This window comes from Rhinopithecus roxellana, chromosome 12, assembly GCF_007565055.1.
Source record: "Rhinopithecus roxellana isolate Shanxi Qingling chromosome 12, ASM756505v1, whole genome shotgun sequence".
In the NCBI taxonomy this organism is placed as follows: domain Eukaryota; kingdom Metazoa; phylum Chordata; class Mammalia; order Primates; family Cercopithecidae; genus Rhinopithecus; species Rhinopithecus roxellana.
The window spans coordinates 123,285,047-123,301,934 of record NC_044560.1 but is presented as its reverse complement, the minus strand read 5'-3'; the positions used below and the strand labels follow the sequence as shown (position 1 = coordinate 123,301,934).

Sequence of the window (16,888 nt, the reverse complement as noted above, 5' to 3'; positions counted from 1 at the left end):
AAGGGCAGAGCCTTGGTCTACAGCTGTCCTCACCAAGGGGGGAATCCACGTGGACACCCCAAGACCCCCTGGGAGCCTCCCTATATACTCTCCAGGCTCTAGGTACTCTGTAGAACCCCCTGGAAGAAGGAGAAATAGATGTGATAGGTGATTGGGTGGATGGGGTGGATAGTAGATAGATGGTAGACAGACTCCTGGGTGGGTGAGTGGATGTATGTATGAGATGGTGGGTAGCTGGGTGGGCAGAGGGTTGAATGCATATGTGGGTGAGTGGATGAATGGATGGTTGGAGTTGAGTGGGTGGGCAGGTGAGTAAGTCATGCATAGACAAAAATATATTTAAGCTAGAGAAATGTTAGGAGAAGATGAAGATGGAGATCAATAGGGGCAAATACCCAGACTAGGGTCTGGGGTGGAGGGCCCCTAGTCCTAGGAAGTGGAGTGCTGCCAGAAAGGCTGCCACCCCTCACCCATCACACACTGCATGTTTGTAGGGGCAAATCATGGATGATATACAATGATCTCAGGTTGATAATGCTAGGAGGGGTGTAGGGAATCGGAGGAACAGACATTGCCAGGAGGTAGACAGAAACTGCCCTATGGAGAGGGTTCTGCTGGGTTCAAAGCCAGTTCTACCAGTTACTAACTACATGATCATAGGCAAGTCATTTCACTTCCCCTCAGCCTCCCCAGCTGTAAATGGGAGGAGTGCTGCTCATTCTGTAGAGTGTTAGGATGAGACACATTGAGCCTGGCACACAGCTGGTACAAGCAAATGTTGTTGAATGAATTAATGAATAAATGAAGGCTGCTGTAGACAGAAGGGTGTGGAGTGATCTCCCAGCCTAACCTCTTTATTGTATTGATGGGGAGGCTAAGGCCGAGAGAAGAGATGTGACTTGGCTAGGGTTACCTAGAGGGTTAAAAGCCCAGCTTAACTGGATGCCACATCCTCTGAACCACACTTGCTGAGTATTCTGCCTGCATGGGTTGAGTATATGGTACTGGAGGCCCTCTTTGGGGCACTTACAGCTATGGCTCCAGATAGCCAAGAGGCCAAAGCAGCTGGCATCCAGCAGGGGCAGGAAACAAACTGGACTGAGCATGTGGGCTTCTCACTCACTGCAGCCTGGGGTGGGTAAGGGGGTCTTCACCTGGGAAGGTGAGATGGCAGATAGGTCAGGGAGGAATGATGGTAGGGGGCAAGGAAACTCCCAGGTCTGCTCTCCCACCTGGCTTACCTCCTCCCTGAAGGGCATCCAGGGCACAGTGGGCTCCAGTCGGTACATGTCTTCACTCAGCAGGGTTCGCAGGCACAGCGCCAGGCTCTCCACGTCCCTGGCCATGGGGCCTGCCACTGTGGTCACTGCACAAAGAGGAGGGGAGAGAAACAGGCACCTCTCATTTTGTTTGTTTGTTGTTGTTGTTGTTGTTGTTTGAGACGAAGCTTTTCTCTGTCACCCAGGCTGGAGTGCAGTGGCATGATCTCTGCTCACTGTAACCTCCACCTCCTGGGTTCAGGCGATTCTCCTGCCTCGGCCTCCCTAGTAGCTGGGATTACAGGTGCCCGCCACCACACCTGGCTAACTTTTGTATTTTTAGTAGAGACGGGGTTTCACCATGTTGGCCAGACTGGTCTCGAATTCCTGACCTCAAGTCATCTGCCCGCCTCAGCCTCCCGAAGTCCTGGGATTACAGGTGTGAGCCACCGCACCCAGCCAGCACCTCTCATTTGTTCTGCCCTGGGCATCCCAACTGCCTGGCCTCAGAGGGTGGGTTCCAGGGTCATGGTCAAGACAAAGGAAGAGATTAAAGCTAGATAGCAGGACAGAAGCCCTTCTCAGAGGACCAAGAGTCACTGGACAAGGGGAGGCCGGGTGGGAACCACGCAGTCTCTCTCCCAGTCATCATCTGTGGGGCTGATCTTTCTGGAGATATAAGCTGAGCGAAATGTCCTTGGGAGAAAGATTGGCAGGTTCTTCTTTAAATGGGGTGACCACAGGCACAGACCAGGACTTACCCAATTTTTCCCCCTTGATGGAAGAGGCAATTCCAGTGTACCTGCAAAACACTCCCACAGCTCAGCATGTGAAGGGAGGTGCCGGGGTGGCAGGAGGCTTGAGCTCCCCTAGGGTGCAGCCCAGAAAAATAGGAGCTGCTTCAACCTTCTGTGACTCTCTACTGCTCACAGCGTAAAGTCTGATCTCTTTGACTGCCCTTCAAGGCTCTAACTCTCCATGGCTTCCCCTTCTAGCCCTTCCACATGTGCATATTGCTGCAGGCAAAGTCAGCCGCTTACACACTATCTTACAGCCTTCTAGACGCCACATCATCTCTGCATGTCCAGCCCTCAAAACCACGCTCAAATGCTGCCTCCTCCAGGAATCCTTCCCTTCCCTTGCCCTGCTCTGAAAGTCAAGAGTATAAGCTTTTAATAAATCTCTGTTGAAGAAAATGTCAGCTTCCTCTTGTGCATTCCCACAAGCTCTGACCCTCTCTTAGAGACCTGATCACTTTCTGACTAAGTCATTTTTGTGTCTAAGAGCACAGCAGGGGCAGGGGCAGGGGCTGGGTCCAAGAGTGTCTGTGTCCCCAGTATAGGTGCCATGTTGTGGGTACACAGAGTGGGGTTGAGAGATGGGTGGATGCACACATCCATACACAATGAATGGGTGGGTGGATGGATGGATGGACGGATGGAGAGATACAAATGTGGATTGATAGACGGATGGATACACGAATGGATGGATGGAAAGATGGATGGATAAATAAATGGTTGGAAGGAAGGGTGTGTGTAAGTTTTTCAAGGGCTGAGATATTTGTTTATTTTATGCACTGAAGTAACCCAAGTAGCTAGTACCCAAGGAGCTGTTATGTCTGACACAGTAAATACTCAATAAAAATCTTTTAAATAAATAGTTGATGAATGGTAAAATTAATTGATGGATAGGGACTGAGATGATGACCACATGGTAGTTGAATGGATGACGGACGGCTAGATAGATAAATGGACAGATTGATGAGTGAGTAAGAGAAGGGGTATGTGAATGGAGAGTTGTATTGATTAATGAATTAATGAACTGATGAATTAATGAGTGGAAGGTCATTAATTACTTCTATATTAATTACATTGCTGCTGCCTGGACAAAACATGGTATGTTTGGCATGGCTACTGTAGGAGTTATTTGAAGCCCTCCTATCCACTTCCCCTAGTACTGAGCTGGGTAGATGAAAGTTGATGGGAGGAGCAGACCCCTCTACTTCCCCTAGTTCCTCTAGGCAGGTCCAAGCCCACCCCACCACCACCATCAATGAGTACCTGAGGCGGGAACCTGTGGTCCAGAGGCCATAAACACCACAGAAGCTGGCTGATATGCAGATGCTGTCACCTGTGTCAGTACTCATGTCTAGGATGGACCCTCTTTCTGCCAGCAGAGCTCCCTCTCCCCTTGAGGAGCCCCCACATGTCTTCTTTAAGTTCAGTGGGTTCAACGTCTGGCCATAGATGGGGTTGCCGCACTCAAAGCTAAGGGAAGCAGAAGAAAAGGAGCTGAGGGTAAAAGCCTCACTGGGCAGACCCCTCTCCATATGGGGGCCAACCACCCTCCAGAGTCGACCCCAGGGCTTCCTGGGCTCCATGAGCTTCTCCCTAAGGCTGAGACTTCCTGGTCTCCCTTCCAGCTGGAGTGAGGGGCCACTGCTGCAAGAAAGACCAAGATCAGACACCAGCCGTGACTCCTAGTATCAGGACCAAAGAGCCCACAGCTCTGCCATCAGAACTGAGAACATGTTCCTCACGAAACACAGATGCTCTACAGGCTGAGTAGGGAAGGGAGAGAATAAGTGATGGGGAGAACAATCAAAGAGAGAAGCCTGGATAGAAATAGAACAATTTGAGAGAGAAACTGGGATAGAAACAGAGTGTAGCTTTACAGAACCTTGGAGCCCGAAGGGCCCTTACAGACTGTGGAGTCCATCCACAGGTTCTACGATAAAGGAATTCAGCCCCGGGGACAGAAAGGGCTGGCCCAAGAACCCTGGTCTCTGAAGTCTGCATAACTAGCCCCTTCCTCACCCTTTGCCCTGAAATGGGACTTTAAAGAGCTGTTTCAGCCCTGGGCTCATCCCAGCCCAGATCCCAGCTAGCCCGCTTCAGAGACCTGAGCAGCATCTGTGGGATGTTGGTCTTAACAAAGGGGATGGCTCCTTGGGCCTTGAGCACTTTCACAATGACCCCATCCTCGGTTGCAGGCTTCTCTGGGAACTGGGCCAGGAGGCAAGTAGAGTCATGGCCCTGCAGGGAAGGAACATTAACTCCAGCCATGAGGGTCAAGGGGGAACCACCCAGCTGGCTGATTTTCAGCCCCACTCCACACTCACTCACACACACTCTCACACCCTTGGGGACACAAGCACGGCACTTCACGTATGGCAAAATAGTGTGGTGGCTGGGCCGGGCGCGGTGGCTCAAGCCTGTAATCCCAGCACTTTGGGAGGCCAAGATGGGCGGATCACAAGGTCAGGAGATCGAGACCACCCTGGCTAACACGGTGAAACCCCGTCTCTACTAAAAAATACAAAAAACAAGCCGGGCGAGGTGGCGCCTGTAGTCCCAGATACTCGGGAGGCTGAGGCAGGAGAATGGCGTAAACCCGGGAGGCGGAGCTTGCAGTGAGCCGAGATCCGGCCACTGCACTCCAGCCCGGGCGACAGAGCAAGACTCCGTCTCAAAAAAAAAAAAAAAAAAAAAGAGTGCGGGGGCTGAGAATTTGGGGTTTGGAGCCCAAATTCTGGGTTTAAATCTCAGTTTGCCACTTCGTAGCTGTGCAGTTTTAAATGACTTGCCCAGTATCACACACTGAGCTCCCCAGTGTCACACACTGAGCTCCAGGCTGGTGTCACAAGCGTGCATATGCACATTCATGTGCATGTACACCCCATGCTCACCATGCAATCATAGGTGTCCTTGAGGCTCATGGGGACCCCATAGAGAAGGCCTCTCTCGCTCTTCTTAAGCTTCTTTAATGCCTGCAGTTCCTCCTTACATTCCCCCAGGAAATCCATCAGGCAGTTCACCTCCTGGTGCACCTTCAGTGCCTGAACAACAGTGAAGACAGCAGACAACAGCCCCAGGTGAGGACAGCACAAAAGCAGGGCACTTGGTTGCTCTGGCCCCTCCTACCACCCTGAGGTGACTGTGGCATGTGCCACCTCATAAGTCAGTGGCAGAGTTACACCTGCCCCCCACTCCTCTGAGTCAAACAGTGACAGGTGACATCCCCCACTCCAGCCCAGAGCCCCTGGCTTGTACCGTGTGCCCTGGCCACCATCTGCTCTAAGTAGCTACAGAGGACGCTCTCCAGACTCAGCTCTTCAGTCTGAAGCTGCTGGGCCAGCTCTGCCAGGGGCAGCTCCAGGATTGGCTGGCGGTCCAGGTCTGGCTCCTGCAGAGATGAGATGGAGTGGGCAGATTTCAAAGATGGACCCGCTAAGGGCCACTCCCACACACTCCACATGACACCCCATACTCCCCTACACACAGCTGCACACACGTCCGTGTGGCTCAGTACATGTTCTGGCACTCATGCTTAGCACTGAAAACATCTGCTGTGTCTCCAGGTCGTCATGAAAACCCTCCAAAGGCACGATGTTCTCCTCTGCCTCTGGCCCCAGTGGCCAGCCCAGGGCCTGGCATGGAGAGGGGCCTGCCCCTTCATGCTGCTTTTCAGAAGAGTCACAGCTGGAGTGGGAGTGACTCCACTCATGACATCATGAGACTGGAGGTTATGGAAGTGAAGTTCAGCCTGAGTGGGTGGCAAGAGAGTTGGCATCATCTTGGCCGTGCCCTTGGTCAGCTGGGTAACTGGAGATGGACCCTTGCCCCTCCCATGGCCTAGGTTTCCTCAGAGAGGGAAGGAGTAGGAGTCAATCCTGAGTCAGCCCCTCAGCTGCTCTGAGCCCTGTCCTCCAGGATATGAGGGGAGGCCTGATACCAGCCCCTCAGAACTGCAGTCCTGGGCGGGTGTGACATGACAAAGGTCTAGCACACAGCAGGCACTCAGGAAGGCAAAGTTCTCTTCCTCTCGCCCCTCTCAGCTCTGGTTGAGACCCCGATGCCTCCAAGCTGGAGTATGGGTTGGGCAGGAAGATGTCACAGTGGGCTTTTCTTGGTCCTGGAGGTGGGAGAAGGTGGAGGCAAATAAATTTCCCTGGGAGGTTAGGATCCTTTGGCTCCAGTCTGCCCTCTTTCGTTCCTCAGATCACTCAGTCCTCCCCTCTGCACTGCGCCCCTTCTCACCAAGGGCACGAAGACTTCTCCGTTACTAAATCTTATGGATTCAGGTTAGTCTTCATCTCATTCCTCAGCAGCATCTGACACTTTCCCTCCCGAAGCTCTCTATGCCCCCGACTCTGCTGGCTTTCTCCCACCCTCAGCTGGCTCCTTCTCAGTTTTCTGAAGTGTTGGTGTTCCTCGGGGCGTGACCTTTTCTCTCCCTGCCTGCCCACTCTCCATGGGTGACCTCGGCAGCCAGGAGCACCCCAAGGATATGCAGACCACCTGTTTCTCTAACCCAGGCCTCTCTTCCGCCAGGACTCAGACCCCTTTACCTACCCACATACACACGGACTCCCCAGGACTCACCTTTTTACAGCCAAATCTGTTCTTCTTGAAATTCCCAATCGATGACATGCATGTCATCAAAGTAACAAACCTCAGAATCACCCTAGGTCCTCCCTCACATCCAAGTTCTGATAATAGTTACGCTAGCTAACATAATCATATTAGGACATGTTCTAACACTTAATAGTGCCAGGCCCTATTCCAAACACTATATATAGTCACTCATTGCCTATAATGAGTTTTGGGAGGCCGAGGTGGGAGGATTTCTTGAGGCCAGGAGTTCGAGGCTGCAGTGAGCTATGATTGTGCCGCTGCACTCCAGCCTGGATGACAGATGAGACCCTGTCTCCAAGAAAATTGTAAATTAAAAATTTTAAATATATAATAACTCATATTACCCCTTGCAACAACCCTAAGAGGTAGGTCACATCGTTTTCTCGTTTCACAGCAGAAGACGACACTGAGGCACAGAGAGCTCCTCTTTGTCCAAGGATACACAGCCAGTAAGTGGCAGAGTTGGACCCAGGCAGTCCAACACTAGTGACCACATTCTTAACCACATGCACTGCCTGCAGGTGGTTCTGCTCCTTCATATCTCCCACCTCGGACCCTCAGGCCTCCTGCCTGCCTGAGGACCTCTCTCTGTTAGCTCATCGGCCTCCTCACTGGCCTCCTTGGCTTGGCCTCCACTCCTCCAACTCAACCTCTTCCCTGCAGCCTGGGCAATCCTTTTAAGATCTTACAAGGCCCACTCTGAAAATAGGTCCCAGTTGCCCTCAGGATAACACTGCAGCACCATTCTCACCAGCACCACTTGCAAAGCCTTCACCGTAAACGTGTAACATAGGTTCCTGCTTCAATGTACACAATTCCCGTTGACCAAGTACTCAGAGTATCACTGTGGGGCTGGGAACCCTTGGCTAAATGCTGTTATTACTGTTTCCATTTCCCCAGTGAAGGCAACTGAGACCCAGAGAGACTAACTCTCTTGCCCAAGGTCAGAGGACAGGGGAACCTGGGCTTAAACCCAGACCGTCCATATCTTAACCACTACCCTCTCCTGGCTCTTGGGGCATCCTGCGGAAGGGAGGCCTTTTAAGGTGCCAGGCACCGGACCAGGCTCTTTGTCTGCTTGGGTCCAGTGGGCCTGTCTCTCTTGGCCTCTCCCATGCATGCTGCTCCAGCCATACTGTCCAGTCCCTCTCCTTGTTGTGCCTCAGCTCAGAGCTCCCCTGCTGGTGTGCCACAGGGACTCTCAGGAGGGTCCAGACACAGACCCGTTGGACAGGGCTAGCATTCAGCCAGGATGCCCCGCCACAGCCATGCCAGTGGCTAAACTACTGAAACATTTCTGAGTCACTTGGCAAAAAGCTGTTCTGCTGGGCACCCCCACCACCCCAGTTGTCCTAGCCCCTCCCCGGGACTCCACCCTCTACACAGTCCAGCAAGTAAAGTTAATGCCCAGCCCAGCAAGGACCCTCTAGGCACAGGGACTGTGGAGGGCCAGCTTGGGTTCATCCCTTGCCCTGCACCCTCCAACCCTAAGGAGCGGTAGTGGGCCTTGCTAGGGACCTCCCTGCACTCACAGGTCCATGGATGCACCCCAGAGACATCAGCAGCTTCACACCAGCCCCCATTTATCTATTTCTACCTGGAGAGAGGACACCCTGGTGGCACCCCCATGGGCAAGTGCCCAATGTGCTCCTCTGGGCCCCTGAGGCTAGTCCTCCCCCACAGCTGCCCTTGCATGGCCATTTGTGGGAATGGCAGCCTCTGGGGGACTTTGACTCTCAGGGAGCTTGGGGAGAGGTGGGAAGAGCAGGCAAGGGCAGGGGTTGGAGGTGGCTAACGTGACCTCTGCAGATGGCTGCTGAGACCACAACAGGTGTTTCAGGGACCTGGGAGGACAGAATATCACACCCATCTAATAGAACATATTCAGCTCACCCGAAATACCCACTCATCATGGACAACAACATTAGCTTCATTCTAAAGTGAAAACAATCACTTGTACAGACAGTCCCAACTTACCATGGTTCAACTTACGATCTTTGACTTTACGGTAGGGCAAAAGCGATTGATACACATTCATTAGAAAGCAGTAAGAGGCCGGGCACGGTGGCTCATGCCTGTAATTCCAGCACTTTGGGAGGCCAAGGTGGGGGGGATCACCTGAGGTTAGGAGTTTGAGACCAGCCTGGCCAACATGGCAAAACCTTGTCTCTACTGAAAATACAAAAGTTAGCCGGCATGGTGGTGCACACCTGTAATCCCAGCTACTCGGGAGGCTGAGGCAGGAGAATCTCTTGAACCCGGGAGGCAGAGCTTGCAGTGAGCTGAGATCGTGCCACTGCACTCCAACCTGGGCAACAGAGCCAGACTCCGTCTCAAAAAAAAAAAAAAAGAAAGAAAGAAAGCAGTAAGATACTCTCTCAATTCTCAATGCTGGTCAGTGCCAGCAAGCCCAGCTCCCAGTCAGCCAAGAAATAACAAGGGAAACAGCGGATCCTCTACAGGGTACTGTGTTGCCAGGTGATTTTGCCCAACTGTGGGCTAATGGAAGTGTTCTGAGCACGTTTCAAAAAGGCTAGGCTAAGCTATGATGTTAGGTAAGTTGGGTGTATTAAGTGCATTTTCAACTTACGATATTTTCAATTTGGGATGAGTTTATCAGGATGAAACCTCACGGTAAGTCGAGGAGCATCTGTATGGTGTTTGCTGTGTACCAGGCACCACTGAAAACATTTATTAACTTGTTTGAGTGCTATCATTACAATCACCCTACCATTGTAGAGATGAAGAAGTTAAGATACAGAGTAGTCATTTTTTTTTTTTTTTTTTCCGAGACGGAGTCTCGCTCTGTCGCCCAGGCTGGAGTGCAGTGGCCGGATCTCAGCTCACTGCAAGCTCCGCCTCCCAGGTTTACGCCATTCTCCTGCCTCAGCCTCCCGAGTAGCTGGGACTACAGGTGCCCGCCACCTTGCCCAGCTATTTTTTTGTATTTTTTAGTAGAGACGGGGTTTCACCGTGTTAGCCAGGATGGTCTCGATCTCCTGACCTCGTGATCCGCCCGTCTCAGCCTCCCAAAGTGCTGGGATTACAGGCTTGAGCCACCGCGCCCGGCCAGAGCTGTCATTTAAGAGTAAGTGTTTGCTGGGCTTGGTGGCTCACGCCTGTGATGCTAGCACTTTGGGAGTCTGAGGTGAGAGGATTGCTTGAGGCCAGGAGTTCAAGACAATGTAAAATGATAAAATCAAACAAAATAAAAAGTGTCAAGAGTCAGGATTCAAACAACCAGCCCAGTAACAGAAGCCACACTCTTAGCTGCCATGCTAGACAACTTCTAATTAGTGTTAATGACATTCTAATAACAATGTTTATTACTTAGTTGACAACAGAGATGCTTAACTACATGAAATCTAACACTGTATTAGAAAAGCTAGAAAACTGTGAGTGTAATTGCTACTGGTTCAGCAAAAGTTGAGAGAGGACTCCACTCAAGGAACAATATCATTAACATTAAGAGAAAGACTCTCCTTAATCCGAATGCAAATGACCTAATGACTGCAATGTATCAGGAGTGTTTTGAAAGACAGGGACATCTTTCAAAAGATGACAGCAACATGAAAAGATCCTCACAACAAATTCTAAAAATCAACAAATTAGCCAGGAGCGGTGGCTCACACCTGTAATCCCAGCACTTTGGGAGGCTGAGGTGGGCGGATCACCTGTGGTCAGGAGTTCAAGACCAGCCTGGCTAACATGGTGAAACCCCGTTTCTACTAAAAATACAAAAAAGCAAAAAAATTTAGCCAGACGTGGTGGTGGGTGCCTGTAATCCCAGCTACCCAGGAGGCTGAGGCAGGAGAATCGCTTGAACCCAGGAGGCGGAGGTTACAGTGAGCCAAGATTGTGCCACTGCACTCCAGCCCGGGCAGCAAGAGCAAAACTCCGTCAAAAAAAAAAAAAAAAGAAAAGAAAAGAAAAAAAGCTAAAAATCAACAAATTATTTGGAAATCATTAGACTAATTTGATGAAAAATTGAGCCTCAAGTTATATCACTTTTTTGTCATTTTAATATATAATTTAGTTTGGAGCTGACCCTCCCCTCCTGCTCCATCCCACAGCACCATGAACATCCGGCCTTCTCTGTACTCAGAGTGCTGCCTCTAACCTAGTTTGAAAAACAAAAAAATGTAATTTAAAGTTTTTATTGAATTGATGTATTATTAATAGTTACGGCCGGGCACAGTGGCTCATGCCTGTACAGAGCCACAGAGGCTCATGCCTCCCAGCACTTTGGGAGGCCGAGGTGGGCGGATCACGAGGTCAAGAGATCAAGACCATCCTGGCCAACATGATGAAACCCCGTATCTACTAAACACACAGAAATTAGCTGGGCGTGGTGGGACTTACCTGTAATCCCAGCTACTCTGGAGGCTGAGGCAGGAGAATTACTTGAACTTGGGAGGTGGAGGTTGCAGTGAGCCGAGATCGAGCCACTGTACTCCAGCCTGGGCAACAAAACCAGACTCTGTCTCAAAAAAAAAAAAAAAAAAAAAAAAAAGTCCAATGTGGTGGTTAAATGTTTAGTATCATAAAAACCATCAACTCCCAACGTGGCCAGGCTCTGCCTGAGGTGAGCAGAGCTTCCTGGCCATGAGCAGCTTGAGCAGTTCCAACCATGAGCAGCTGGTCCATTTACCCGAAGGGTCCTAAGAATATTATTTTCTATACATTCTACAGAAACACTGCCTCATCTGGTTCTTCCCCCTCCCTAGTACTGCCTTTCTCATTTCTCCTTTCAGAAAACTCCTACAGGTGCCGTGAGGTTCAGCTCACTCACCACCTCTCTGGGGAGCCCTCCCCACATGATCCTCTCCAGACACACCAGCCACCCTCCTGCCAAGTCCCCCATTCTGTGGGCATCTGGCCTCACCACACTCTGCTGTGCTGCTGCCCGGCATAGTCTGCACAGCTCTGCCTCCGCCACACCCCACCCGGGTTGGAAACATTTTTAGCACAAGTGTGAACCAGGCATCAGATTCATCTTTATAATGAACCTGTCCCCAGAGTTCAGCACAGGGCAAGACCCGGAGAAATTCCCTGGGAAATTTTACTAAACTCAGTGGAATTGGATTTGTTTGTTTGAGCCTGTGAGGGTTTGACCTGCGTCCCAGCCTTGCACCTCCCCTCGGACATAAAGGTGGGCACCTGAGGCCTCGAGGGTATCACTGGCAGGGAGAGGGTGACATGACTGAGAAGGTGCCCAGGACAGACCTATATAACTTGTTGGGGAGGCAGAAAGGTGCTAAGAGCCAAGAAACCTGAAGCCACGATGGGAAGCTGGAGACACCGTGAGTGACCTCACTCCAAACCTTTTCCACTCCGCCAGTCAACCAGACATATACCCCCTCCAGGTCCCCAGCCCAGCAGCCCAGACCTCCACATGTTAACCAACCAGATGCCCAGACACACACCAAACCAGCTGCCCCCACACATCAGACACACAACCACACACGAACACTCTCCACCAGACATTCAGACCCACACTAGCCACACGTATCTAGATGTACACACTCCAACCAATAGCCCAACACATGCACACCCAGCCAGGCACATAACCACACAGCCAGACCAGACACACAACCAACCACGACACAATGAAACGCCAGCAGAAGGCACACGAAAGCAGGCCTTTGTCCGCGGTAAAGGAAGCTATACCCACCACCGCACACAGATGGGGCCTCCACAAGCACACAGGACGCTCCATCATGCCCATTCACCACTGCAACCCATTAGCCCAGACTTCCTCCTCATCAACCAGGGAGGGGCAGCTGCTCTCTGGGGGCAGATTGATTTATCCAACTAATTAGCCCCCATTAATATTAATACACATACTCAGCAACTGCAGCAGCTCAGACAGAGAAGCTGCCCGTTGGGGCCATCAATCACCGTCCAGGGGTGAAGACACTCAGGAACTCCAGAGCATGGGAACAACACCTCAGGCACTAGCCCCAGCCCCCACCTCTGGGTGCCCAGATGGACTCCCCCATTGTCAACCAAAGCTGGAGACCCCGAGAGACCATGAGCCCACCCCCCTCTGGCAGCTGGGGACTCCAAGGCCCAGAGACCGGTTGTCACATCCTCCAGGCCACACAGCAAATCCCAGGCTCAGTCTATGTTTTTCTCCATGTCCCTCCTTCCCGCCCTTCTCTCTGCCACCTGGGGCAGGCTTTGCTGATACATCTGTGGCTCAGCCACTTCGCCTGCCAGTCTCAGCCCAGCCAGCCACAGAGGCTATCCCAGTGAAATACCCCCACCCTGAGCTGCCAAAGCTGCCTTTTAAGACCTGCAGCTTCCTGGGAGACCCCGTCCCCAGCCCCCTGTGCTCTTCACTTCTCAGGGCTCAGCAAGTGTTTTCAGAGCTGAATGGGGTGGGCGTAGGAGGGGACATGTAGACTAGGGTTCCTTTCTTGGGGGATTTTGGAGTGCTCAGGGGCTGAAAGAGATCAGGCCTCCCTCCTCCAATTGCCTCCATCAGTTTATCTTATTTCCACAAATACCCTAAATGGGCACCTCCCATGTTACTGAGCCATGTGCCAAGCACTGGAAGAACAGAGAAAGAATACACTGCCCCCAATCTCCAGGGTCTCAAAGGCCGGGGATGGAGGAGAACTGGCAACCACACACAGAGCTGGCATGGGGAGAACTGAGGGTGGGGAAGTGCCCACCCTGTGTCAGCGGGGGCTGGGCCCATGGATGGGAGGGGCATCCTGAGGTGTAGTCCTCCTGTTGGGATTGAGAGCCAACGCCCTCTGTGGCTGGGGGCCTCCAGGGCCTCCGGGACCTGCTGCCGCAGTCACTAGGCCAGGGCCTCCATCTTCTGCAGTGCTACCTCCCTCCGTTTCTGGGCCCTGGGGATCTTGTTCTGGGCTGGAGCATGCCACCAGCTGAGCAGGGAAGTCCCCAGCAATGCAGCCCCCAGCAGGGCCAGCAGGAGTAGCATCGCCAGGGAGTCACACAGCCAAGCCACCCTGGGTATTGCGCGACCTGTGTGGATCCAGGTGCTCTTTCTTCAAGAGTGCATCTCATTTATTTGTCAGTGATGCTGCCAGGGCACCCAGGCACATCTGGGGCCCTGGGTGTGGCAGTGATCAACCTCCTCCTAGTTCTTACCCCATCTGGACTTGCTGGGGACAAAACCCCTATGTCTCAGGCCACGCAGAGAAAGAGGCTTTGGCAGGTGGCCCTGAAGAGGGGCCCAAGCCTGCAGCTGGGCAGCTGACCTCACCTCTGTCGCATCCTACTGCCACCCATCCTACCTCTCGGATCCCACCCCTCAGACACCCTACTCCAACCCTCAGGAGTTATGGATGGGGTTGCTCCTGGGGTTCCCGTCGCCTTCAGGATTCTCCGGAAGCTCCTTTGTTCCGCATAAGCAGACACATGGAGGTGGACTGAACAGGCCATGTTCGCCTAGAGTGGAGGTTCTGGGGGACAGGCAGAGAGGAAAGAAAAGAACACCTGGAGAAACGGGCCGGGCTCATCAGGCATCCACCCCAGGGGAGACGATGCCAAGACATGAGACCAGCCAGCCCAGCTGGGCTTTCCCTTGACTCCAAAGCAAGGCCACGATTCTGATCTGGGGTTCCAGCCTCCCAAGTCTATTGGCTCTCCCTGCTGGTGGAGGGGAGTTGTGGGGGTAAGGGAGATAACTTCCCAGAGGAGGAACAAAGACATGAGGAGACTGGAAAAGTGGAGCAGAGGGGCCCTGATGTGGGAACAATTCTGCTCTCCTCAAGGGCCTCCATCCAGTTTCCATCTCAATGGTCATCACTGAGGCTGCAAGTCACTGTACCCAGGAGAATGGCGCCTCTGCCCTCCAGACCAGGAAGCCAGGGAAGCAGCAGGTTAGGGTGGGAAGGAACTGAGTTTGTGGTTGGTAATGTTGAGTCTGAGTACCCGAGGATCTAAAGGAACAGATGTGAGGTCAGCAGTTGACTAAGGGGTGACCCTGAAGTCACCCACCCTGTAAAACTCTGTCGTCTCCTTGGGGCCTCCAGACCAGCCCTCCTCTGTCCTTCTGCCATTTTCTTCCATAGCTCCCACTCCACCTTCATGAACTCCAGCTCTCCCCCATATCCTCAGCTCCCCCAGGCCACTTGTCACCTGCACCACACCCCACGGCACAGCACTCTAGGCCTTGTGACCTCACCTTTTCCTGGGTTACACCCTTCCATTACCATATGCCTCATTTTATCTCATCATTACACTTATCATTAGCTGAAGTTTTCTTGTTGATCTGTTACTTACCTCCCGCCTCCCTCCCTAGAAAATAAATTCCATAAAAGCACAGAGCAGGCCAGGTGCAGTGGCTCACACCTGTAATCCCAGCACTTTGGGTGGATCACTTGAGCTCAAGAGTTCATGGCAAGACCCCATCTCTACAGAAAAAGCAAAAAAATTAGCTGGCGGGTAGGGGCAGCATAGACCTTGTCAGCCTTTTTCAAAACGCCTGGCACGATCAGGTCCCACGTGGTCCCACATGTGTTTAATGATATCGCTTCAGTGAAGAAATGATAGCAGGTTGAGCCCTCCATTCCTACCTTGACTTCCCCACTCTGTTGTCACTGCTAGCTCTTCCCTAGCAGTATTTAACATGCTAAGTCTCTCCTACCTTGGGGGATGAGAGAGGATTCCCTCAGATCTACACTCTCCCTAACTACTACCCATCTTTTGTCCCCTTCCTGAGCTTTTCCACTTTTCTACATGGGTTGCCTTTACTTCTTCACCTTTCACTCACTCCTCCACCCAACAAAGTCTGGCTGTGCCTATATCATCCCAGTGATCTCCTCGAGGGTAAATCAGCAGCATTTAGAGTTGTTGGCTTCTCCCTTCTTGAAACACACTCATTCCTTGGCTCGGGTGACAATGCAGTTTTCAGCTTCAATGTTACTTCCTCCAGGAAGTATTCCCTGACACACACATACACACATCTCAGGCCGGATCAGGTCCCACGTGGTTTATTCTCATAATACCCAGGGCTTCTGCTTGATTGCACTTCTAATGGTGTTTCTGTGTAATTCTACATTTGATGTCTGTTTTCTGGTAGAATGGAAGCTCCATTCAGGCAGGGACTATTTCTGATTGGTTACCCTGAATATACTGTGCGAAGAATTCAGTATTTTTATTGGACGGATGACAGGATGAATGGAGGGAGCAACCCTCATTGTTTTTCAGAGAGCAACTCTCTGTGAATTTCAGTTTCCTTATGTATAAATGGAAATAATAAGCCCATTTTCCAAAGGAGATAATGGGTTCAACTCCACAGCCTAACGGATGTTGGATTCTATTAAGACACAGTCCCTGCTTTCTACCAAGTGCAGAAGCGCAAAAAAGCTCTTTCAACACAGCCTGAGACAGATGGAGGAGTTAAGAGGATGGGAGAAGTGGATAGATGAGGATCTGCAGACCAGGAGAAAGCTATAGGTTGAATGTAGACTGGGAGTTATTTGTCCGCGTGGGCACTAATCAAGATCATGGCTCCCAGGACTTTGGGAGGCTGAGGCGGGTGGATTGCCTGAGGTCAAGAGTTCGAGACCAGCCTAGCCAACATAGTGAAACCCCGTCTCTACCAAAAATACAAAAAATCAGCTGGGCGTGGTGGCAGGCGCCTATAATCCCAGCTACTCTGGAGGCTAAGGCAGGAGAATCGCTTGAACCCGGGAGGCAGAGTTTGCAGTAAGCCAAGATCCTGTCACTGCATTCCAGCCTGGGCAACAGAGCAAGACTCCGTCTCAAAGAAAAAAAGAGATCATGGCGGTAGATACGATAAATGTGAAAGGAACAAAGGATCAGGGACTGATTGGAAAATTCCCTATTGGAGGTGAGAGGAGGAAGTAATCAGAATGGACCAAAATGGGTTCCCTAATAACAAAGTCACCCATTGCTCCATTCAACAAGCCTTCTCTGGGTACCCACTGAGTACCAGGCACCATGCTGGATGCTGAGTATACACAGCCCCAATCCCAAGTGGCTTCACCTTCCTGAGGTGCCCAGGGTCGCCACGCCAAATCTATGTGTAGGAAACTTGGGAGGGCCCAGCCAAGCCCAGCCAGAGAAATATGAACTAAATATACATCTGGCTGGGAAGCTCATAACTCGGTTATGTGTCTGTCTCTTAAGGGTGCAGGTCACGCCCTTTCCTTGGCCCTGCTCTGATCCATAGGTTTATTATGGGTGACTTGGATGAAGTTGCAGAGG

General features: G+C 51.7%; 1 protein-coding gene across 1 annotated transcript; it reads right to left on the bottom strand.

Moving 5' to 3' along the window:
• Positions 1 to 826: 826 nt before the first annotated feature.
• Positions 827 to 3,511, bottom strand: LOC104662114 (fatty-acid amide hydrolase 1-like). Its single transcript, XM_010363024.2, has 4 exons — positions 3,320 to 3,511; positions 2,021 to 2,061; positions 1,242 to 1,366; positions 827 to 1,154 (listed from the first exon to the last, which is right to left on the bottom strand). The coding sequence occupies exons 1-4, from the start codon at positions 3,403 to 3,405 to the stop codon at positions 1,116 to 1,118; spliced, it is 291 nt and encodes a 96-aa protein (XP_010361326.2). The 5' UTR covers positions 3,406 to 3,511; the 3' UTR covers positions 827 to 1,115.
• Positions 3,512 to 16,888: the final 13,377 nt, after the last annotated feature.